Here is a 24539-nt window from a genome sequence, read left to right on the forward strand (position 1 = left end):
AATATTGCAGCTGGGCCACCACCTGCTCTTAATGAAATACAGTATTTATTTCCAGGTGTACCATGTAATGAAGCAGGAACTGGAATCGCTCAAGAAGAAACACAAGATGAGCATTGATGAGAACAACAGCCTCACTATGAAAGTAAGGGCAGTTTGCTTTTTGTTTCTTATTTATTATAATTTTTTTTCAGCATTTTATTTGTATGTGGCTGTATCAAGCTATGCAGAAAAACCTCGAGTGTCTCGTGGAGGAAGGATCCGTGTGTCTGTAGGAGAGCATCTGCTGAAACTTGCACCACCTGACCCCTTGCACACAGGCTTCAGTGGCAGAAATGTCATGTAAAAGTGTCTGTTTTTTTTTTTTCCCCTTTCTTTCTGGATGTATCTGCCCAAAAAATTTTCAGAATACAGCGCCAAACCACATATAAAGTGCAGTTATGTCAATCTTAATATGCCATGCGCATGAAAGCACAATCGTGTAGCCCTATTGGCAGACCAGCGCACTTGGCCTGAGCCAACATCGCGTCGCTGCAGCGTTGTGCTACTTTCATAGCACAGAAATGCATTCTCAGTGAATCGGTATAGCTTCAGTGATGTTGCCGTCAGCAGACACTGATTGGCTGAAAGCCAGTAGGCAGAACCAACAGCCGAATGCCCATTGCACCAGATGCCCTGAAGCCCTGTCTTGCAAAAGTGATAGTATTCCCTTAGTAACTCGACCTAGAAAAAAATCCGAGGACACCTAAGCACTTCTTCTAAGTTGTGAATGCGAAAGCATTCATGTCCAACTGTACACCGCGGAGCGGTCCATCAAGTTATGAACTTCTCACAGGTAAGCCAGCACGTTGAGATGCTTGGCATGTTTTGATTTGGCTTTCCCGAGGTGCAGTTAAAATGCAGGCGAGAGCTTGGTCAATCAAGGAACACACCGATAAGACAGGCTTTCAACATCGACGGTGATGTCACATTGCAGTGACACCGTTTCACCTAGTGTGCCTTTATGTCCTCCTCGCCCACTGCACCGTACAGGAGTGGCGGGTGAGGAGTACATTGAGGCACCCTAATTTCGCCTGCTTTGCTCCAACGAGGTGCGCTCGTGATGTGGCGTCACAGCTAGTTGGAATCTAGGTGCCGTTTCACTGCTATAGATGCCACTGGCTTTTTTACTTAATGGACCATTTGGTGCTTTGGCATGAATAAAGTCAATGGGGACAAAAACAAGCACCGACTTCCAACTGACTGATACTATGCGTTGCCAGCTAGCCCAGTCCCATATCTTTCAGCATCGCAGTTCTATGCCGCAGTTGATCACAGCGCGTGTCATCTGCTCCTTTGTGTCACCCGCAGAAGCGTGTAAGGGCGGTCGTGGCCTCTGAGATAGCGCTGCCGTGAAAGGTATGTCAAGGTGCAGTCTCGTAAGCCATGGAGTGGTATTCTGGGGCGCTCACTTTCGGGGATACAATCACTTTCACAAGATTTCACGTGGCTCAGTACCAAATGTGTCGGTGGTATTCTTGAGACTGCTGGTACCTTCAGCTGAACCACTGTGGCACCGTGGCTGTGCAGTGGAAAAAGCATCAAATGCCATCTGAGTTTCACATTCCACTACATGCCGGATGAACGCAAGAACCAAATGCAAGTTTATGAGTGTAGCGCCTTCTGCAAAAGACATGTCAGATTTGAAGTTCAGCAGACAATAATTTACAGCATCTAATTGTCATTCGAGGTCATTTGCACCCACCATGATTCATAGCAACATGAGCAACACATGCCAAGTTTTTATTGATTGCCACTGTTCGGAATGCGAACTGACGAATTATACGTGTCATGCGAATGATCCTCGAGGTTACTGCGATGAGGCTGCGAATTGAAAAGCATTTGATCTTGTAAACCATAAATTACTTCTAGAGAAACTATGGTACTATGGAATTCGAGGACAGGCTGCAAAACTAATAAAATCTTACTTGTCTAAAAGGAAACAAACAGTTGATATACATGATGCATACTCAGAAATAAAACCTGTTTATTCTGGGGTCCCACAATGCAGTATATTATGACCACTATTTTTCAACACTTACCTTAATGACATTGTAAACATTATCCCAAATGCCAGATTCATAATATATGCAAATGATACAGGCGTTTTTTTCTCCGGAAATGACATTCACGAACTGATACAATCATGCAACATGACGATGATCTCACTGGAAAAATGGTCCCAATCTAATAATATGCGTGTTAATAAGAGAAAGCCAAAGGCGGTAATCTTCAGGCCAAAAAATAAACCAGTTTCTCCACACAAAAGTATCATATTTAACTCCAAACAAATAGAAATAGTTGATCATTTTGATTGTCTCGGTGTAGTATTTTCTTCAACTGTGTCATGGGCAGCACATGGGGACCAAGTTGTCAAGCAATTAGCTAGAATAACTGGCGCAATTGGCTGCATTAGATAAATTCTTCCTAAGCCAATTAAACTGCATCTTTACAACTCATTATTTTATTCTCACATTAACTATTGCGAGCTGGTATGGGGCACTGCAACACCGCTCTGTCTACAGAAAACTTGTATTTTGCAAAAACAGTTTCTTTGAAATGTCTTTAATGCAAATTATGGAACAACCACCAAACGCTTTTTTCTTGAAAGTGGTATAATCAAAATCTTTTATTTGTATCAGTATCGGCTCAGCGTTCGTTTTAAAATAGAAACAAGAAATAATATGTCACATTCGGCATCTAGCAAACTTACAAGAAAATAAAAAGAGTTACCCATTCAGACACCCCGAAAACTGGTTGGTGCTAACAGCGCGCATCAATACGGGGAAAAGAGCGCCTCCAACACACACTTTCTTCCCTTCTCAGCGTGTACGAATCTGCTAATATCAACTTGTTTACCTGTACCCAACGAGATATACATTCCATATGCAATTCGTATGTAAAAGAATATACCACTGAGTAATCTTTAGGTATAGTTAAGCTTAACATAGGATGTTTTCCTTGTTCTATATTTTTTTTTGCCCATTATTCTGTGTCATTCGTGCTGTTATTTGATGCATGTTATTTGACGATTGTCTTAAATAAGTGTAATCACGCTTCTGACGAAGTAATTTGGTTTGTGCACATGTAAGTGCAGATAAGATTTTGTTTAGTTCTCTTATGTACTTGCTATATTGTTATATATATATATTTTAACATGAGGCCGCCATGTCTGCAATGAGATTGCCTGTCGCTGCTGCTTTGTATTTCGGGGCTGCGGCCAAGTTAAGCTGTTTAGGACAGCTTTTTCTGCAGCTCCCCTGTCCGTATTTTTTGAGGCAGAAATAAAATTATTATTAATTGCACCATGAGCACTTTGCATGTGCTCTTACTATAGCCTTAAGTGCCTTTGAAACTGTAAAAAGGACAACAGAAAAAAAAAATTTTTAATAATGAGGTTTTACGTGCCAAAACCACACTTTCTGATCATGAGGCACGCCATAGTAGAGGACTCTGGAAATTTCGGCCACCTGGAGTTCTTTAACGTGCACCTAAATCTAAGTATGAGAGTGTTTTCGCATTTCGCCCCCATCGCAATGTGAAATGTGACGGTGCATCAGCGCACTGAACGCGATTGCTTCTCGGTTGGATTTCCTTTTTCCAAATTTCGGGCTGCCAAGACGGGGTTGCATCGCATACATGGGTGCAGCCCTTACTCAAGATTATATGTATATCTGCATTCTTCTTTCTCCTCTGCACGGCTCATATTGTTTTATCATTCGTTCTTTATGTGCATGAGCTAGCTAAGTGGCCTGCTTGTATGCCTCACAAATTGAACAGTAAAGTAGGGCTGCACAAAAGTTGGTTATACATAATCTTGGAAAAACACATTACTCTCGAACCTCATTACAACGAAACGGGATATAAGGAAATCATGTATTAACAAAGTAAATGAAATTCCCCTTCAAATCCCCATAGAGATTAATCTATTTAAAAACTCATTTTAATAAGGTGAAATTGTCCTGCCAATGGATATGGCGTACTAAATTCTTCTCTGAAACCGAAAAAATACCGGACCGTTGCGCGTCCAGTACATCGCTTTATGCAAGGTTCTGCACTCGTTCGCCACAGCAGTTGAGAACTCCCGCGTCCCCACGTCAAATACATCATTGAGCAACACTGGTCTTACTCACTGCCGCATGTAGCTGCACAGCTGCGCACCTGCACACAAGCTCACTATCGTGCTCCTCCAGTGACCTCCCACTCTTGCTGCGCGGCAGTGCAAGAGATTAGTGTATTAACTTCTCTCTTTCTCTACAGCGTGCCATGCAAGCAGCTGAAGCTGTTCCTGGCCTCAGAGACCTCCCTAGTGCAATATCGGTGGTCATGCCCAGGCCGTGCATTCAGTTCTCCCTTTCCCTGCAGCGCGCCGCACGGGCTGGCAGCTGGGTGTGGCCTTCGAGATCACGTTGGCATCAATGCATTCTCGGAAGCCACAAGCCAGCTGGGCCAAGCTGGCGTGGCAAAGTTCACTTGCTTGTTCCATCACATAGCGGAGCGCTGTGTTGTGTGCCACATGCTGTGCGACCGCGATGAGCCAAGTGCAAAGCAGATGCGAAAGACCATCACAATAGAACAGAAATCAGCTATCTAAAGGTTGTCGAATCAGGTGCTAAGTTGCATGTTGCACACGCAGTTTTTTTTTTTTTTTTTTTCGCATGCATGGCTGTGTAGCAGTTCTGCAGGCTGCAAGGACATCTGATTTCCATGTTTACATTTGTGCACCCCATTGGCCATATATTGCAGTAAATGAAAACAATGGATATAACAAAGTAACGTCAGAGTCCTTCCATGTTTTTTCTGGTCACGAAACTGCCGCCTCAGTTTCATATAGCGCCAGCGCCCGCCGCTAGAGGTGCAACCGTGCATGAGAGGGCATGCGAACGCCGCTACCGCTGTGGTTGTGTGTGGGGCAGCCTCGGTATTCTAGCTTTCTCAACTTCCTCAACGATCGCTTTAGTTTCACGTAACTATTTTTAACATTGAATATAATTAAATTACTGCCTGAGCGTGTCTTCTGCGATGATATGAGCGCACGGGCCGAAAAAAAAGAAGCCGCTCATAACATGGAGCTTGCGGCGGTCTCAGACCAAAAAGAAGAAAGATCTGGAATTTTAAGAGCCAGAACCGCGATACGATTATGAGGCACGCCGTAGTGGGGGACTCGGGATTAGTTTTGACCACCTGGGATCCTTTAAAATGCACCTAAATTTAAATAAACGGGTGTCTTGCATTTCGCCCCCGTCGAAGTGCGTCCGCTGTACACGGCCGGGCGGTCCCGGTCCGGATTTCTTCGTCATCGCCGTTCGCCTCAACGCTTCGGTGGGTTCCGCTTTTTAATATTTGCCTTAAATTAAACACCGCGCATTCGCAACAAAACGCCAGTGGTCCCACTTATCACCAGAGGAGTAAGCGCCAATTCTCCGTTGCGCATAGCGCCAGATTGTTCGCCGAGCACAGCTGTTCAGTTTCTGTTAAACTGTGGCATAGAAGGACTCTGTGGGCAGTATCTTATAACGAGATCAAAAGAATGAAATTGCTATTGCAAAGGGCTGCTACCGTAGAATACTTAATGACAAAGAAAAGGGAACTGAGCTGCTCCATGCGCTTAAGATTTCTTGCAAAGCGATGTCATTTCTGAATAAGATTTAGGTAGAATTAATGCAAGACGAACTTCGCTACTAAATGTCTTCCTAGACAATCACATGTAAGAAGACAGGACAGACAGACAGACCTGTCCTGTCTTCTTACATGTGATTGTCTAGAAAGCGCAACCAATGTTTCCTATTACAATGAACCAACTTGCCCAACAACGCATCCTGCTAAATGCCTTCGGTGCGGCTTTTAACAACGGATTAAGGCGAACCTGAAGTGTTAGGACCTGCACAGTTGAAACTAGCTGTAATTAGGCAATTGCCTTAGCAAGCAGTCGTTTAGAAGCGTCAGTAAGCCCAGCACTTCACTGCTCGTGGTTTCGACGCAGAAACGACGGGACTAGGTATTTTGGTTCTTAATTCGCAACTATTTACAATATGCTAAAATGTTGCAATCACCGGTCCTGATATTCTTATCATGGTCGAAAAATGAAAAAAAAACTTTATAATTCGATTAAGAAAATAAATAAAACGTGTTGGTGCAAAAACAAAATACAAGCACGATCATTTATTTATCATGTAAAATAAGCGGAGCGAAATACAGATAGCACGGAGGCGTCCGGTCACAAATGGTCCACCATTCACAATGCAAGAAGTTTGTTAAAAGCATGACACTGATATAATACGCATAAAGAAATAAGATCAAACGTGAGAGGTATGCATTGGGAGGCAGGAAACAAACACCAGCAAACGAATGGCAATAAGTAAAGAATGCATAGTCGATTGTTTCTATAAACAAGAAAGTGTAAAGCATAAGCATTTCATAACACACGGCTAAAGAACTCTCAAACGAACACAAGTAGCCACATCACAAATACAGCAATTTTTTTTAAATGGCTTGTTAGAGATACCACCTTTCTACTTCTTCAGCTGTTACTTAAACGTGCAGACAAAACTTGCTCAGCAAATCACAATACAAATGTAGCTAACAGTGTGCTAATAACCTTCTTACTCATAGCAGCTTATAGACTTAAAAGTACGTGCAATTGAATTGTAGCCCATCATTAGCCAAGACTAAAGGACAATGGAAAATAAAACAATGCATATTATTCTGTTTTAACACTTGCATTTAAAGGAATTCTAATGCTATACCTTTCATAGATGGTCGGGGTAAGGGCGCTATTGCTGTGAACTACTCTATCCTGGTATAACACAAATTGAGTTTGCAACAAAGCATAAAGCAAATGTGTTCAGCGTCGGCTTCTCACGCTCCAGGGACACGTCGTCGCCGTTGATGTTGAAATTGTACGCAGTGACGATGTCCGAGGCGTCAAAGTGTTTCGCGCACACACGTGTATACTTCGATTCGAAATTAAAACCGCCACTTTCCTGCCGCGGTATGGCCCGCTTCCATTTCTCGCGCTGCTCCTTGTTATTAGGTAAACAGAACAACGACACCTTTTCGGTCGTGCCTTTGTAGCCGGAACGGCACCCAGGCACGCAACACGTGTTCGGCATCGTTGTCCCACCCCACCACTTCAACCAAACAGCCCAACACTCGAAAAATAGCACAGCACATGCACAGAACGTACCCGAAAAGTCAGCTCGCCTAGCACTGCGCACGCATTTCGGTACGCGAACGATGCCCTCTGTGGCACAGTGGCGCCGCGTCGCGGCACCTTTGGGCAGCATATGAACCTCTCCATAGCGTGACGGCGGAGTTTCGTGACCAGAAAAACATGGAAGGACTCTGGTAACGTACATAAAGAAGTAATTCCAGCCCCTCCTTCAACTTCGTTATAGCAAGGTTCAATTGTATTATACACAAGAACAGAACTGGACATAGAACATAGCACGCAGAGCCCAAAAACCTCACTTTAGCACTCTTTGTGGTGTGTGCTTCGCCCAGTTCTGTCCTTGTGCATAATACTAGTATGTTTTTCCAAGACAATGAACTGTTAAGATCACTGTTAGTATCTATAGCACAACCTTTACTGCCATATTTACAAACCGAGCTTATACTTAAAACTTGTCACTGATCAACCCTTAAGGCATTTCAAGAACGAAGCTTCCTCTTAAGTCATACTTTTGTCACACTTTAGTGTCAATAAGTTGAGTGGCTGCAAAGGTAGCCTCATAGCTACCTCCTACCTGTGCCATTGCCCGTGCTTATCACAAGCAAAAGGGCTGAATGCGATGACACATTTTTTGAGTTCGCAAATATTTGTGCCCATGCAAACGAAATCAGCTAGGACAACAAGTTTTGTGTGTTGTGCCATTGCCGATGCTTATCACAAGCAAAATGGCTGACTGCCATGATGCATTTTTTGGGTTCGAAAATTTTTGTGCCCACGCAGACGAAATCACCTAGGGCAACTAAATCATCTAGACAGCTAGTTTTAGAATGCATACAGATACGTGGGACCCTCGCATAATGTTTTGAGGGTTCGGCAGAACCCGATGGAGTTCTATAACAATGTGGAGTGCACCGCAAGGTACCGATTTTCGAAGCCCGCCATGTCATGGCTTCTCGAGATGTTCCCCCTACGTCCCAACAATGACGAACGTGGCCTGATCTTACTGCTGTTGCTACAGCTGCTCGTCACTTACCTGCTCACCTGTCAAAAATATTTCTCACACGTCTCCATCATTTCCCTTCCTCCACTTTCCTTCAAGTTTTCCCACTATTTTTGGGTTGCTGCCCACATCCGTGGCCACATGTTGTGTTCGCTGTTGAACTTGGTCACCAATTCTTCTCACTTATTTTTCTTTCTGGCAATTGACACCACATCACTTCTCTTGTTTTCTAAGACATCTTGGTATTTTGACACTAGGTTAATGAGTTCAGTGTGCTCCTCTTTGGAAAAGTTGTCTTTCTTTTTATCCATCAAGTTGACGCACCGCTCACAGGCACTAAATAAAAAATGCAGTGCACACAAGGTTGCCCAAATGATAAAAAAAAATATGGTTGATCCCTATTTCATAGGAATCGGTAGAACACGAAAGTGAAACATGTCTTCACAGAACCTGTTGCATGTTTATTGTATGTGAAGAATTAAGTTGAAAGTAGCCATCACTGGCACCCTACCACTGCACAGAGATCCTCGACAGTTACCACATAAGTGAAAGTTGTTGAAAAACTCATGACTGGGAAACATCGCCAGAGACACTGCATTGCACGCGCCGGAGCACTGCGCAAATCCGCCATAAACCACAAGCGTTTGCAAACCATACAGGCAAAGCCAGACGTGTTGTTAGTAAATCGCTTTGTGAGCTCACGGTCCGCTGCAGCGAAAGGCACACGATTTGTGGGTTGGCGACCATGTTGCTTGGTGCACGGCGACCTGTTGGCGAGCAGTGTCCTGCTGCCAAGTCACTTCAGCGAAGGTACGAGCATTTTGGTTCGTCTCCGTAGTGTTTTGGGCAGCCAATTCAGTTGCAACATTCTCAGCTTCAGGGATGCGAGTGGCAGAGTTTGTAGAGTTTACATAGTGCAGCAGTTTTCTTAGTTGGTGCCACCGAAAACAAAGCAGTAGGCAGCGTGTAAGCACTGCTGATGCATGTTGAAGCTGCACTCCGTAGGGGACGATGCGTCACAGGCTAATCAGACGTGAAAGACAAACCATGTGTGGAAATTACATCGTCACCTCAGCAGAAGGCCTACACCGCCTATACCTAGGGGCTTTACCTACACTACCTACACCAAGCTACACTTGTTGGCACCATCCCTGTCAGGAATTCATATTTTACGTGTCCGCTGCCGACATCACGTCCGTTACAGGAAGTTGATTGTAGACCACGGCATAAAACACTTTCGTGTTAAAAGAAGTCTGTAAACAAAATTTGCGGCAATGAAAGAAGGAAGGGGAAAAAGCAAGAAACATAATGCAGGCACAAGAAAAAGATAGAAAAGAAAGCAAGAAGCAAAACGTGATTCTTAGAGGTTAGAGAGGCTAACGAGGAACACCACACTGACAGACTGACCACTATAGTGGCGCCCACAGTATAGCAATTGTTGCCAGTTGCAGCCATATTAAAAATAATGAATCGGCAAAATTGGCTTACGTTACTCCGCTTCATTATGCACTTTCTAAAGACTCCAGCATTTAGTTTTGATGTTGTGCCGAGGTTGCGATCATTTGTTTGTGCTTCAATTTGCAATGGAAGATTTAAAACTTTTCTAGCCTCGCTCTCATGACTCTATTCAGAAAAGTTATACTTTCATAAACGTGCCTTAAATGGAGTATTTGAAATATTGCTCTACCTTTTTTCAAGCTTGTACTTTTCTCATACTTTTAAATGTTGCTTTTTTGTGTAACTAAAGCTCTATTATGGAATATGCTGGATTAGCACTCATAATCTTCTTTTGAGATATTAGGGAGTAGAGAGTTTTAAGTTTTGCACATCTAAAGTCAGGGGTTCAAATGCCTGGCATGCAAAAGAATGCAAGCAGGGCTTGGGGCTTTGCGGATGCAAATACACTTGGTTGTGCTTTTTTTAATTCTTTATGAAATTACCCAGTGTCGGGCACATTGTTTCAAATGAGACTTTTTGCCTCCATATTAAAACATGGGTACTGGTTGGGGCTTGTAAAGCCTACAGTTAATGTCGCATTACACATTGTTGTCTCTAGTTATAAACCGTACAATTTCTTTTTCAGAAGTTGTCAAAGGTCACGGCATGCATTAGTATGTCCATATTTGCATTGGCTATGGCTATCACTGTTCTTTGCTTTCAACAAAACTGTTATTTTTTTCTCTTCTTGATTTTTCAGTATGAGTCAAACATTTGCTGATATGCGCATTTTTTTATTGCCCCACTAACTACAATGTTGTCTGCATAAAAGTGGACAAGGTGGACGAGCATGAAAGCCATACTTTGTACACATTTGCATGCAGATACACAACCTAGAGAAGGAACGCCTCGAATACGAGCAGACGTTGAGCAAGCTCAAGGAAAAACTCAACTCCCTAAAGCAGGAGATTGTTGACCTGAATGGGAAACTTGATGAAAAGAGGAATGTAGAGCTTCAGCTAGAGAGGTAAGTCTTCTTGCTCATTTTCATATTTGCTGTGGTGCCCTAAGGTGTCTTTTACTAGACCAGGTTCATTAATTCCCTGTAGTAAATGGAAGTTTGACACCTTTGAGCTATGCAGATATCTGGAATAAATTATGATAATAAATTCTTTTGAACATTGAAAGTGCATTATTAAGATTAAGACACGCTGATACTTGCTTGCATAATGTGCCATTGATAAAAAAAATAAGGTTGAGTGGGCAAAAGAATGGGGACATTTATGCATAATTACCTGCACATGCACAAGTAAGTATCAGGGCCCTTTAAACTTAACAGCAAATCCACAATGCATATAGCAAGATCTACCTGGCTGAATTGTTGGGCTTTCTGAAGCCATATCTGTGCCCACAATGTTGTTCCAACTGCCTTAGTACTCATCAACGCAGGCTTCTTATTGGCTCCTGTATATTACATGCTGCTACAGCATAAATAAGTTGCACCAACTTGTGCACTGTGCTCTTGCCACATAAATATCCAGTACCACTCATTTTGTAAGCTTACACCCATCCTGACATACTTTTTTGATGGAAAGGGGCCAAGTATTAGCTGTGTAGTGCATCTGTTTTAAATGTTGAGTAATCTAACTGAGCTGAGATTTTAGTATCCACGCCAAGAGAGCAAATCATGTTATGCAACTAGGTTCGCCTGGTAATGCGGAGGTTGTGCATTCGGCTCGCACCATAGGCATTTTTTTTTTTGTCACTTTCATTTCTCTTTACCTTATCATTTCTACATTTCAATTAAAACGACAACAAATTTCTCCTATGGTTTCTTTGGCTTCATAATGTTGTGGCTAACAAAAATCAGGCCCCTCGGTTCCCTGCATTCTTCTAGGTTCACATAGAGTTGTGCAAGCATTGGAGAGGTTGTTGGCAGTCACTGTCCACTTATTAGGTGAAAGACAACAACCATCATTATATATAGTGTGTTGTGACATCTTCAGACCATCTAATGTAAGCAAGAACCATCCAGAGGGATTCTTCCACTGCTTCTTGGTTCCCAAAACTCCATTTGAAGGAAGTATTTTGCAGGAGTCAACATCTTGCTGTTTGGCCCACTTGTTGGAAGCCAGAAAGAACTTTGAAGTAAATCCCATTTACAACAAGGCAGCTTTTCTTTACGCTAATGGGTTGCAGTCATTTCTGGTCAAGTGGTGCATTTAGTAAAGGCGGACTGTGGCTGTGATGATAGTGTGTGTGATAGCACGTGAGAGGTTTTTGTCAATTTATCTCCTGCACTGTGTTACATGAAAGCCTGTGCACCCTATTTTTTTTTGTCAAAGGACTAATAATAACAGAAGTTATTTTCCTTAACATACTAATTTAGGAGTTGACTGGAAACCTTCCATTTGGACAACACTCCGATGCTTTTTCTCTCAAGCAGCTGCTTAAAGGGACTCTGAAGGGAATTTCATTTTTGTACTTATGTTTTATGGCACATCATACAAGCTTCTAAATGCACCATTCTACCAAAGTTTAAAGCTGTAAGTTATTTATGCAAGGAGTTTGCTCACAACTTTATTGGCATTGATATGAACTGCAGCCAGCCACTAGTCAATAGCATGCGTGGGTTTGGTTGACACTGTCATATTATCGGTGACCGTGCCAACATTCAGTGTAGTTGTTGTTCATTCTATTTTCATAGATAGCGTACTTACACTGTATTTATATCTGTGATGTTAAAAAAAAAGAACGCTGGAATAAACAAGTTGCAGCAACAGTTTGCTGATCAGTAGTTTTATACGAAACTTGGTATTGCATCTTATCAGTGCTGGGCTGTATGACATAGACTCGGTAGTGCCTTGACTCTGCACCAGGAAGTCAGATTGAAACCATGTGACAAGATCTGTTGTGGAGGAACATGTACATGCAGGAGCCTGAATTTCTATGCATTAAAATAGTTTGTGAGAATGCAGAAACAACGGTCCACCCATCGCCTTCTGTGTGCACTCGGGAAAGACATCGCGCGAGGAAAAGCTGTGTGGCCAAGTACTTTGTGTGCAGATGTCTTCTCATCCACATCTATTTTCTGTGATGCTAGTGCTTAGCCAATGTAATGAAGCAAGCCAAACGCACCCTGCAGCTTCAGCAGCTCCTACTGTAACATATATATTGCAAGCTCCTTGCTCACGATTGGCTGTTATCCTTGTCGTTGAGAGTGTGGGAGGTACAAACTAAAAAGACCAGACCACACTTATGCTTGTCAGCATGTGCTAGTTCACTCCTAGGTGCCGCTGTGCCTGCTGTGTCTCGTGAGGAATGGCGATTAGCATCAACAAGGGATGTGCACCAGCGCACACTCACAACTGCCAAGACGCCTTGACACACATAACTTCAGGCTTCAAAATGGACAGTCTGGATTTGGCTACTATCCATTAGGTGCAGGAGAAAGCTGGACTGGAACACATGTGCGCTTCGAAAGAGCATGCTCGCATAGTCCACCCCAGCCATGCGTGTAGCTGCACAGATTCCACGGCTGCCGCAGGGTGCCGTTACACTCGGACAACCGCGCTCTCTGACCTCTGGGTCACATGGCTCCAGGCACATGGCAATGCGAGCCAGCCTGAGTGCCCATATCTGACTGGTGCAGAGGTCTGCGCTCGCGCATGCTTTGATGCGCACAAGCTGTCGCACGCCGTCCGCCAATACACATAGACGCGTAGACGCAAGCTTGTACACGTTGGCGAGCGTACATGTGGTCTGGGCTTAAAGGGACCCTGAAATGATTTTGAAGATTTTTACAAACATACACTGAAACCTCATTAATTCACCTCTCGTTAATTTGGAAAATCGGATTATTCAGTCTCGTCCTCTGGTCCCAGGAGGCGTATGCATTATTAATTGCAATGAAAGTCTTTAATTGGGACGTATTTGGCCACACATCGATTCGGACTATTCTCGGAGCGCAGTGAGTGTAGAGCGCCACAAATGTGTAACGCAAAAGAGCAAAAACGGTGTTAGCGTTCACCAAAATAAAGTGGCGGAGTTTGCATCACCATAGTCATCAGTGGAAATCATACATCAATCACAGCAACACCAGAATGCGTGATGCCTACTTGTGCCTTTAAAGCCTTTCGTCTTGCATTTACCGCCGCACTAGCACTGCGTTGGCCGAATGCCTTCATGACTGCATAGTTGTCATACATGATCACGGCGATAGCGGCCGCGGTTTCGTCCGCAGCGGTTATGGTAAATGGTAGTTTCGCCTTGACTTGGTGTGCATGTCGACCGCGTGCCCTCAACACTGCATAGTCACCATCCATGATCACCTCGATAGCGACCGCACTTTCGTCCGCAGTGGTTGCAGCAAATAGTAGTTCTTACTCAGTGCAAAGCTGTCGAGGATGAAGAGAACAGTCTGCATTGTGGTGGGTGGCGACCTGGCGAAAAAATAATCAGAATGTGCGCACGGTTGTGAACAGCATCTCAGATGAAGACACGTGCTGTGAAGGAAGTCGCGAGGCCTTCGCTGCTGTGAGCGCTAATCAGTCTCAAGATGAGAATCCCAGCTTCTGCACTGCTTTTGTGCAAAATAGAAACAGGATTTGCTGATTCATTCAGTAAATAAAAGCGTGTTGGTGTAGTATCATCGTCATCATCAGCCTGTTCTATGTCAACTGCAGGACGAAGGCCTCTCCCTGCGATCCCCAGTTACCCCTGTCCTGTGCCAACCGATTCCAACTCGCACCCGCGAGTTTTCTAATTTCATCGCTCCACCTAGTCTTCTGTTCTCCTCGATTGCGTTTCCTTTCTCTTGGTACCCATTCTGTAACCCTAATTGTCCAACGGTTATCTAACCGGCACACTACATGACCTGCCCAGCTCCATTTTTTTTCTCATGATGTCAATTAAAATATCGTCTATACCCGTTTGCTCTCTGATCCAAACCGCTCTCTTTCTTTCTCTGAACGTCATGCCTAGCGATCTTCGTTCCATCGCTCTTTGTGCGGTCCTTAACTTGTTCTCAAGCTTCTTTGTTAGTCTCCAAGTCTCTGCCCCATATGTCAGCACCGGTAAAATGCACTGATTGTACACCTTCCTTTTCAATTATAATGGTAAGCTTCCAGTCAGGAGCTGGCAATGTCTGCCATATATGATCCAACCTATTTTTATTCTTCTGTGAATTTCCTTCTCAAGATCAGGGTTCCCTGTGATTAATTTACCTAGGTAAACGTACTACTTCACAGACTCTAGAGGCTGACTGGCGATTCTGAACTCTTGTTCCTTTGCCCGGCTATTCATCATTATCTTTGTCTTGTGCATATTAATCTTCAACCACACTCTCACACTCTCTCTGTTAAGGTCCTCAGTCATTTGTTGTAGCTCGTCCCCAGTGTTGCTGAACAGGACAATGTCATCTGCAAACCGAAGGTTGCCGAGATATTCACCGTTGATCCTTACTCCTAAGCCTTCCCAGTTTTTTAGCTTGAATACTTCTTCCAAGCACGCAGTGAATAGCATTGGAGAGATTCTGTCTCCCTGTCTGACCCCTTTCTTTATAGGTATCTTCCTGCTTTTCTTTTGTAGAATTAAGCTAGCTGCAGAACCTTCGTAGATATTTTCCAAGGTGTTTACATAAGCGTTCTGTACACCTTGATTACGTAATGCCTCTATGACTGTTGGTATCTCTACTGAATCAAATGCCTTTTCGTAATCTATGAAAGCCATATAGAGAGACTTATTATACTCTGCGAATTTCTCGATAACCTGATTAATGACATGGATGTGATCCATTGTAGAGTACCCCTTCCTGAAGCCAGCCTGTTCCCTTGGTTGACTGAAGTGTTGCCCTTATTCTATTGGAAATTATCTCAGTGAATATTTTATATAATACTGGAAGTAAGCTAATGAGCCTATAATATTTCAATTCTTTAACGTCTCCCTTTTTTTGGATTAGTATAATATTGCATCTTTCCAGTTTTCTGGGACCCTTGCAGTCGATAGACACTTCGTATAAAACTCCGCCAGTTTTCCAAGCATTATGTCTCCTCCATCTTTGATTAAATCGACTGTTATTCCATCTTCTCCTGCCGCTCTTCCTCGTTTCATGTCTTGCAAGGCCCTTCTGACTTCATCGCTAGTTATAGGAGGAGTTTCTGTGTCCTGTTCGTTACTGTTTGCAATTGAGGTATCCTGATTCCTTTGGGTACTCTACAGGTCAGTATAGAATTCTTCCGCTGCTTTTACTATATCTTCGAGATTGCTGATTATATTACCCTGCTTATCTTTCAGTGCATACATCTTGGTTTGTCCTATGCCAAGTTTCCTTCTCACTGATTTCAGGCTGCGTCCATTTTTTACGGCTTCTTCAGTCTTTCTCACATTATAGTTTCGAATATCACTTTTTTTCGCCCTGTTGATCAGTTTTGACAGTTCCGCAAATTCTATGTTATCTCTTGAGTTGGACACTTTCATTTTTTGTCGTTTCTTTATTAGGTCCTTTGTTACTTGGGAGAGCTTGCCTACTGGTTGCCTTGGTGCCTTGCCTCCCACTTCAATTGCTGCCTCTGAAGCCAGCCTCGTTCCGGTTTCATTCATTACCTCTATGTCATCATCATCCTCTCTTTGTTCTAAGGCTGCATATTTGTTTGCGAGTACCAGCCTGAATTTGTCTGCTTTTACCCTTACTGCCTCTAGGTTGACCTGTTTCTTCTTGACCAATTTTGCTCTTTCTCTCTTCAAATTGAGGTGAATCTTAGCCCTTACTAACCTATGATCACTGCACTTTACCCTACCTATCACTTAGTAGTATGCAGTAGTGTAGTATGCATTTGCTTATTCTTTCCTTGATGCCCTCGATAATTTGACATTCAGTTAATTTTGGCTTTTTTTTGTTTTTTTGGTTTCGTGAAATCCAAATTATCTAGGTTTTAGTGTACTGAGTCTCTAGGCAGGTCCTTCTGATCATTAGGTGATGCATTTAAGCTCTCTGCATAAAGCATGTAATTTATTATAAAGTTTCAAAAATGTGCATCACTACCGATCGCAGCGGCACTCCTCCCCTAAGTTTCCACCTGCCCCTTTATTCAATTTATTAAGTTATTCATTTATTCAAAATACCTTACAGGCTCTAAGAATGGGCATTGGGTAAGGGGAGCTTCAAAATTTTACATACTATAAGGAGCATACAATTATACAAATCATAAGAACGCTTTGTTAATAATGATACAATGAAGGATCCAGTTTACACAAAGTCTAAAATCCTCAGAGCAAGAAAGACTGGAAAAAATGCATGTTTATGTCGTGATGGAATCTTTCTTAGTTAGCTTCTGCTACCATGATATCGGGAAGGTCGTTCCACAAGTGAATAACACGTGGAAGTGCAGATGAGTTAAAGGTATCTGTTTTACCATAGATGCACGTGAAAAAAAGATGATTATGAAATCGTCGTGAGGTGAAGGAGAGACTTGCAGAGTTATTGGTGATGGCCTTGGTCCGTGATCGTGCTTGTGAAACAGCGATAAACGTGCTGCATCATGACAAGTGTTCAAAAAAGGAATTGATAAATAGTTTATAATTTGCATTATGCTTGTGTTGTAGTTGTGATTTTGTGAGACGAATCGAACTGATTCTAGCATAGTGGTTAAATAAATGTAGTGAGGGGCTGATGAAACAAATTCTAGTTATAAACAAGAAGAGAGGGGGTTAACTGAGGGTCCCGATTTTTATTAGTCATATCATGAGAAGCCAACAAACACTGACACCAAGGACAACATAGAGGAAATTACTTGTGCTTAATAAATGAAATAAAGAAACGATACATATTTATACTTTTTGTGCGCAAACAAACAGGGACGAAGAATAGGGGCAGCACAAGGACGAGCGCTTTCTAACAACTGGTTTCATTTTTGAAGAACTACTTACTTAAATACCCACAGAACTTGCGCGATCTAGAGAACAGAGCACGCCTACAGCGCATATGATACCCGCTGATCTGCGCGATCAAGTCAAAAGAGCAACGTCAATATTACATACAACACTTGTGATAAAAAGAAGGCGTGGACAAAAGCCACCCAGTCATACTAAAAAGAGCAAAGTGCATAAAAACAACCACTTACAATAACATGCGTTAAAGATGTGATGATAGAAGCGAATTTTCTTTATCTAACAATGAAACAGAAGGATGGCTGATGCATTTTTCTTTTTGTAATATTGACGTTGCTCTTTTGACTTGATCGCGCAGATCAGCGGGTATCATATGCGCTGTAGGCGTGCTCTGTTCTCTAGATCGCGCAAGTTCTGTGGGTATTTAAGTAAGTAGTTCTTCAAAAATGAAACCAGTTGTTAGAAAGCGCTCATCCTTGTGTTGCCCCTATTCTTCGTCCCTGTTTGTTTGCGCACAAAAAGTATAAATATGAATATGTTCCAACTAGGCCGACTCGCAGTTATGCTAAAGAAACGATAAATTAATGGAAATTAAAGTGGATGAAAAAACAACTTGCCGCAGGTGGGAACTGAACCCACAACCTTCGCATTTCGCGTGCGATGCTCTACCAATTAAGCTACCGCGGTGCTGTTTCCCCATCCACTTTCTTTGGTATTTATGTGTCCTAGTAGAACCCTGGGAGTGTTAGCCAGCGCCATCACTCACATACCTTGGCGGCAGATGTGGAACCTCCTTTTCGCCGCAGGCGTCACGAGAACGTGATCTTTTTGGGTGAAGGCAACTGGTCAATAAATCTACACATGCTACCTGGAGGCATCAATGCTGCCGGATTCGAGGCCCTCGTTATGTAATATTATTGAAATTAGTCGGCAGTGAGCTACGTGATCAAAGACTTTTGAAAAATCTAAAAACATGCAGTCAGTCTGTAGGTTTTTGTCCTGGTTTAAATGCAATTCAGTCGTGAACTCAAATAGTTGTGTTCCACACGATAAACCCTTCCTAACTAGCTAATGTAGCAGTATCCAAGTGTATTCTACTTTGCTGCCTGTGTTAATTTTCAGCAGTAGCATAGTCACGAACATGTTGTCATTTTTAGATGTTTGAAATGGTAGAGCGCAGCTCTTAGGTACCTGTTCCTGCGTTAAGCATTGGCCTCCATCGGCATCGGCCCTCAGCTTAACCGAGCAAACCATCATAGGGAAGGATGGAAGAGCAAATGCAGAGTGCAGCAGTGGATGAAATACAGTGATTGCGAAGAGAGTGCGAGGAAGAAAGTGGAGGAGGAGGGTGCAACTGAACCATGAGGTAGAAAGCAGAGGAGAAGGATATGGAAACAAAGCACTGCGTGAGCGGAGATCTGTCTGCAGCGATGGCTGTGAATCGCGTTCACATGTCATCCATGCACCACACTTAGCTCTATTTACAATGTGCCGCACGAGACAGATCATCCACGCCAGTTAATATATTGGGAAATGAAAACACATCGCATTATGGAGTATCGTAAACATTGGTGAATTTTTTTTACACTTGGCTACAGCAAGTTTGACTGGTTAAACTCTGCACCACCAGGTGTCTGCAATGTGCAGTCCTCTCATGTTTACACGAAAGCCCCTTCATCACAGTGGTAGTAGTATGAATGGGCTTTAGTTTACGCCTCTGACTATCCATCAAAACACCCAGCACGCCTTTGTTTATCGGAATGCCAGACATGCATGGCGCTGCAACAAAACGCCCTTAATGCAGGCTACTTAGATAGCTCTCACTGGGGATCAACGATCAGGCGAATAACGGAGAGGTTGGAGTGGCTTCGCATGCTGATACCGGAAGTAGACGACACGACATCACATCATGATGCAGAGCCAGTGAGGGCAGAGCTTAGCCCGAGTCGCTTGGCGAACGATTTGAGGAGAAAAAGCATGGCTAGGGAGGAGGGTAACTTGTAATCATTTGTAGCTCTCTTAATATGATATGCTCCACTTGATTTGTGACATGAATGTTTTACTGTACCTGTACCTTACGTGTCTGTAAAATTTGTCCAAACCATTTCAGGGACCCCTTTAACCCTTTCGTTGTCGGACCTGTGACAACCCCCGGTGTCGGCTTGGTTTCAGGGAACGAGCATAACAGGGAATGAACATAGCAATTTATTTTTGATTATGATTGGTATACAAATAACATAGCCAATGCAATATGCACATTTCAGTGTTCTGCAGCTGTTGTTAGTAAACATCATCATCATCAGCCTGACTATAACATTTGTTCAACATCCGAATCTGACGATGCGGAACTCACCTCTTCCTCGCATGAGACTCTGTTCGAGTTCGAATCTGAGCTCGGCTCGTATTCTGAATCGGAAGAGCCACCGCTCCAATCAGCAGACGAAGGTCCCGCGCGCTCAGCTATCCGAAAGTAACCGCGCGCAGGGAGAATGCACTTTCAGTCGCCCGCACAACAGAGAGAAATGGGACGTTGTGTGATCAAGAAGACAGAGGGAGATGGAAAAAGGCCAAAACAAAGTTCTAAGGGCTTTACGTTTACTGCTGCAAGTCGGAAGCGAAGGTGCAGCGAGAAAGCGAAAGCAGCAATCGAGTCACTCTTTTCGGAGAGGCAACGGCGCGTGCCCCTGAACTTGATGCGCTGTTGAACTGAACAGAACTGAACAGATGGCATGGCCAGTCCAGGAGCGCCAGCTTTGCGCTCACGCGCAAAATTTTGAGCGCACGATAGAGAATGTACCGGTACATCAGTGACACTGTGGGGGGGAAGCGCGAAGATGTACCGGTACGTCCGTGACAGCGAAAGGGTTAAGAGTGACAAACTGTTCTCCTACCATAAATGCTAACTGAAAGTTAAAAAAAAAAAAATTATCTGGATGTGCTGCTTTTTCTTGTAACCAAGGCTGTTATTGGGTGTGGGCTAAACTAAAAGGTAAATAATGCTAAAAAGGCCAAAATTTCCTTATTTCATTGCGTCATAAGAAAAAAACCTCTTATAAAATCCTATTTTATAAAATCCCAGAAGAACACCCTCTAATTTTGCCCCAAGATAAACTGTCGAAATGCAAAACCCTAATCACAGCCATTGATGAGCTCAACTCATTGCAGATTAAAGCATAAAAGGAGCTGCGGATCTCACAAAATCTTTATGTTCTTTTATCAGATGGCGAAAAAGTTCAGTATGGTGAACTTTTGTTGCTTTGATTTTTTTATGAGGGAACGAGGGGTTGCAATGACAAGATTCAAAGTAAAAAGTGGTTGACAGTATATTGTTGTCATTCCTTGTAGTCTTTAAGTTGAGCAGAGTGCGAAAGACTAGGAACAGAAACATAGAAGACAAAACACCACTCTCTTTCTGCCCTTATCTCCTGTATACTGCTCCAAGTCAAGGATGAGTTGTTACCGACAAGCTCGAATGTCGAGGCTGCAAAATTCCTTGGGCGTCATTGTGGTGCTTTGGCAGAGGAGGTGGTTGATGGTTTTTTCAGAGTTGCAGGGGTCGCATTGGGGGAGCCAGTCATTCTAAGGAGGAAGGAGTACGAATCTGTAAAGGCTAACTCCAACCATAGGTGTCATTAAAAAAAAATTTATTCGTGTGTTTTATGTCCCAAAACCACAATATGGATATGAGGCATGCCATAGTGGGGACTCCAGATTAATTTTGACCACATGGGGCTCTGCACCCAGTGCACAATACACAAGCATTTTTTGCATTTTTCCCCCATGAAAATGCGGCCACCGCAGCTGGGAATCAAACCCACAAGCTCATGCTCAGCAGGGCACACCATAGGTATTAAGCCACCACGGCGGGTGTAGGTGTCTGTTTCTCTGTTAAATTCTTTGCTGAAGTGGGAGGCACTTATTGAATTTCTCACACATTACTTGCTACTGATTGTGTGCTTTAGTGCTGAACTGTCTCTTTGAGCACACTGTGGGTGGGCTTCTGTGCAGGGAGCGAGAGAAAGTCGTCACTTCGCAGCAGGAAGTAGAGCGACTGCGGCAGTCAGCTGCCGAGATGCAGGCTGACATGGAGGCCTGCCATCTTAAAGAGGGAGAGCTACTGGAGTTCACAGAGCGCCTCACGACCAAGAGCGTCCAGCTGCAGTCGGAGCACAGCCTCCTGGAGCTCAAGGTGACCAGTGTGCCCACTGTCTGCTCAGCAACACATGCATTTGCCAGCTTGCCTGTTGCGGAAGTCTTTGCTGTTTGTTGGCTTTGACTTTTTTGTCTGTAAACTGTGTATCACAAACTCATGCGAGGAAAGGGTTAAAAAAAATCAAAGGATCCTTTTGTGGCAGATGTCTTGGTACACAGGGCATGCTTTTAGTGCTGTACTTGTTATCAGTGTTGCTGGATTATTCTTACCTGCTGCATAAACTGATAAATCCTTCAAAAAATTGTGTTCAATTTCAAGGGTAGGGATAGAGGAAAAAAGTATATCCAACAGTCTGAGTAAAACCACTGAGGCACCAGACATTTAGTTAGTTTGGTGGCTTTTCTGCTGCCGCAAAAGTTCAGAGGAACTAGAACTAGAATTTGGCAAATCAGTTCTGTGGAAGCCCGCAGGATTCAGGAAGATTCATGAATGGTTGTCATCCGCCCGACTGTACAAGAAGCTACAAAGGAAAGCTACAAGGTTAAAGCTACAAGGGTAAGCCGCGAGGGAAACCCGTGCAGGTTTCTCAGAAAGAAAGCTTCGCAACTGGAGAAAAGTTCATCCTGATCCAGGGATCAAACCCAGAACCCAACGTCTTTCCAGGGCAATTGCTCTACCAGTTGGCTAGCCAGTAGTAGTAGACTGCAGAGCAAGGTTGAATTATTGTGCACATCAGGTGGATGACAATAGACCTTTTCACTAGGGTGCCTGTATGGTCTCCCTCTTGCCGCCGTTCTGTACAGGGTGAGGACAACAGAGTCATCTGCTACTGCGTCTGCCATTACGTATCTCACTGCCTACGGAATGCACTGCCGACACACGCATATAGCATTAGTTTTTTGCAACCAAAGGCATTTTGGACAAAATAGAGTGGTCAGAATATGTATGTGTGTGTTCGTAGACTGTTTGCAGACTCAAACTACATTAATTTAGTTATTGCACGCTGTCTCCTATGACCACAACTTATCACACTCCTCGGTGGCCGTGTGGCTTGTCAGCCGCTCGGTATAGTTTTTCTCCTTGTGTGCTTGGGACCAATTTTACATGGTTCAAACCTGCTTTCTTTCACCACCTATGGTGTGTACCCTTGTAGCTCTGACAAATCTGATGGAGGGAGAATCAAGGTTTATTATCAGATCGCTTTTTTCTCTTAAGTTTAAGCTTACAGTGAGTGTGCAACTGCGTCCACATAAATGAATCTTGTGTTCTTTTTTTTGCACGGCCATTGAGGAGAAAGAAAGAACTTCTTACAGACCTCTAGGAGGGTAGAAAGTGAAAAAGACTAATTACCATGTTGCTACTGTTGTAGACCTCTTGCACTTTTGAACTTCCTTTTTATATAAAACCACTCTGCACTCTTGTTTACTTTTTGTCAGTATGACGGCAAGGTCCCGCCTAGTCTTCACAATCCACTGCAGCTTTCTCTTTGGTTTTGTCGTAAAATGGAAAAGTTTCCAAACCATTTCTGGAATTGTTTGTGCACATGGGCACGCAGCAGCCAATCATTTCACCTAAAAAGGAAGCCACTAAGCAGCCGCAGCTGCTTCCTCGCGTCTGTCGCTTTGCAAAGTGAGATTCACAATGGTGGCGGCGGTCAGGAAAGACCGGTCCATGTGGCGAGCACCCCTTCAAAAAATGTGCCCACCCCGCTTGGAGCGGCGGCGAGGGAGAAAAGGTGCCAACCAGTGTCTCTCTTGGAGAAACCATTCAGACACCCTCTTTTCAGAAACATGCAGTGCCGCACTTTCCCCTGGTGGTGCCTTTTGGCAAGAGGGTGCGCCGGGCAGCTCTTGCCAATACAAATATAAATGCCTTGTGCAAAATGTTTTCCTTTTTACTTTTTTTACTTTTTTTCTCTCGAAGTTTTGAGTTGTCTTTCATGGTTGTCAGTTGCGAGCCGCTATTGTCAAGCATTTGTCAAGCCTCTGTCAACCGTTTTCAAGCGTTTTGCGATTATTTTACTTCCTTAAAGGACAATTCCAGCATTTTTTTTTAACCAAATTAGGATATTGTCATTTTCAAATGGCATTGACAGACCTGTCACCGGTAGGATGATTCAATTTGCTTAAAAATTCATCAATAATTTTAGATAACCAATAAATGAGATACCAAAACTGAAACTGGTAGCTGCTTCGTGTGACGTCATGATAAGTCGATGACATCAGAACCTACGCTACCGTAATGTAAACACTCAGAACGCATGCTAAACACGCAGTACACGTGGCGCTAACGCCAAAGAAGTGAAGCTGATGATGTCTGCTGACAACACAGGGATCTTTTACAGATTTTCTGAAGTAGACAGTGGCGATTTCAGCAACGATTTCAGCAACAGTGGGTGTAGACTGTCACATCGCAAGCAGAGGGTGGCCAGTAAAAAGCCGAGTCGGGAATGCGACCAATCTTTAAAATTGATATCCAAGAAAACTATATTACTTACATCCATATTGCTTGGCATAGATAATCAGAGTGCAAAAGAGAATGTATATTCAAAATTTTATTTAGATCAGTGGAAATCGAAAAATTGCCAGAGTTGCCCTTTAAAGCATGCCACAGAAAAAGAAGAAAGATGGCAGGCGAATGTGCTTTGTACCCTTGAAACGTTCAAAAGGCAACAACAACAAGAGTTGAATAAAGGAGGTGTCGTGACGAGGTGTCTATATCACTTCTCCGCATCATCGTTCTGCAGTGTGGTGAAGTGCACTCAGTGTGTTGTTTGGAAAAGTGAGAATCACAGTCAACTGATCTTGTGCGTGAACACCTCCCAGCATGCCCTGTGGCAGCCCCAATCCATGGAT

General features: G+C 43.4%; 1 protein-coding gene across 5 annotated transcripts in view; it reads left to right on the forward strand.

Annotated features, from left to right (window-relative positions):
* Positions 1-24539, forward strand: part of LOC142565928 (coiled-coil domain-containing protein 186-like) — a 150576-nt gene that overhangs the window by 50468 nt on the left and 75569 nt on the right. For all 5 annotated transcript variants that reach the window (XM_075676547.1, XM_075676545.1, XM_075676550.1 and 2 more), the window contains 3 exons: positions 56-142; positions 10529-10671; positions 21540-21720. In XM_075676547.1, the coding sequence (XP_075532662.1) occupies positions 56-142; positions 10529-10671; positions 21540-21720 (411 nt within the window). The remainder of the gene's footprint in view (positions 1-55; positions 143-10528; positions 10672-21539; positions 21721-24539) is intronic.

The sequence above is a fragment of the Dermacentor variabilis genome, unplaced genomic scaffold, assembly GCF_050947875.1.
Source record: "Dermacentor variabilis isolate Ectoservices unplaced genomic scaffold, ASM5094787v1 scaffold_12, whole genome shotgun sequence".
NCBI classification, from domain to species: Eukaryota; Metazoa; Arthropoda; class Arachnida; order Ixodida; family Ixodidae; genus Dermacentor; species Dermacentor variabilis.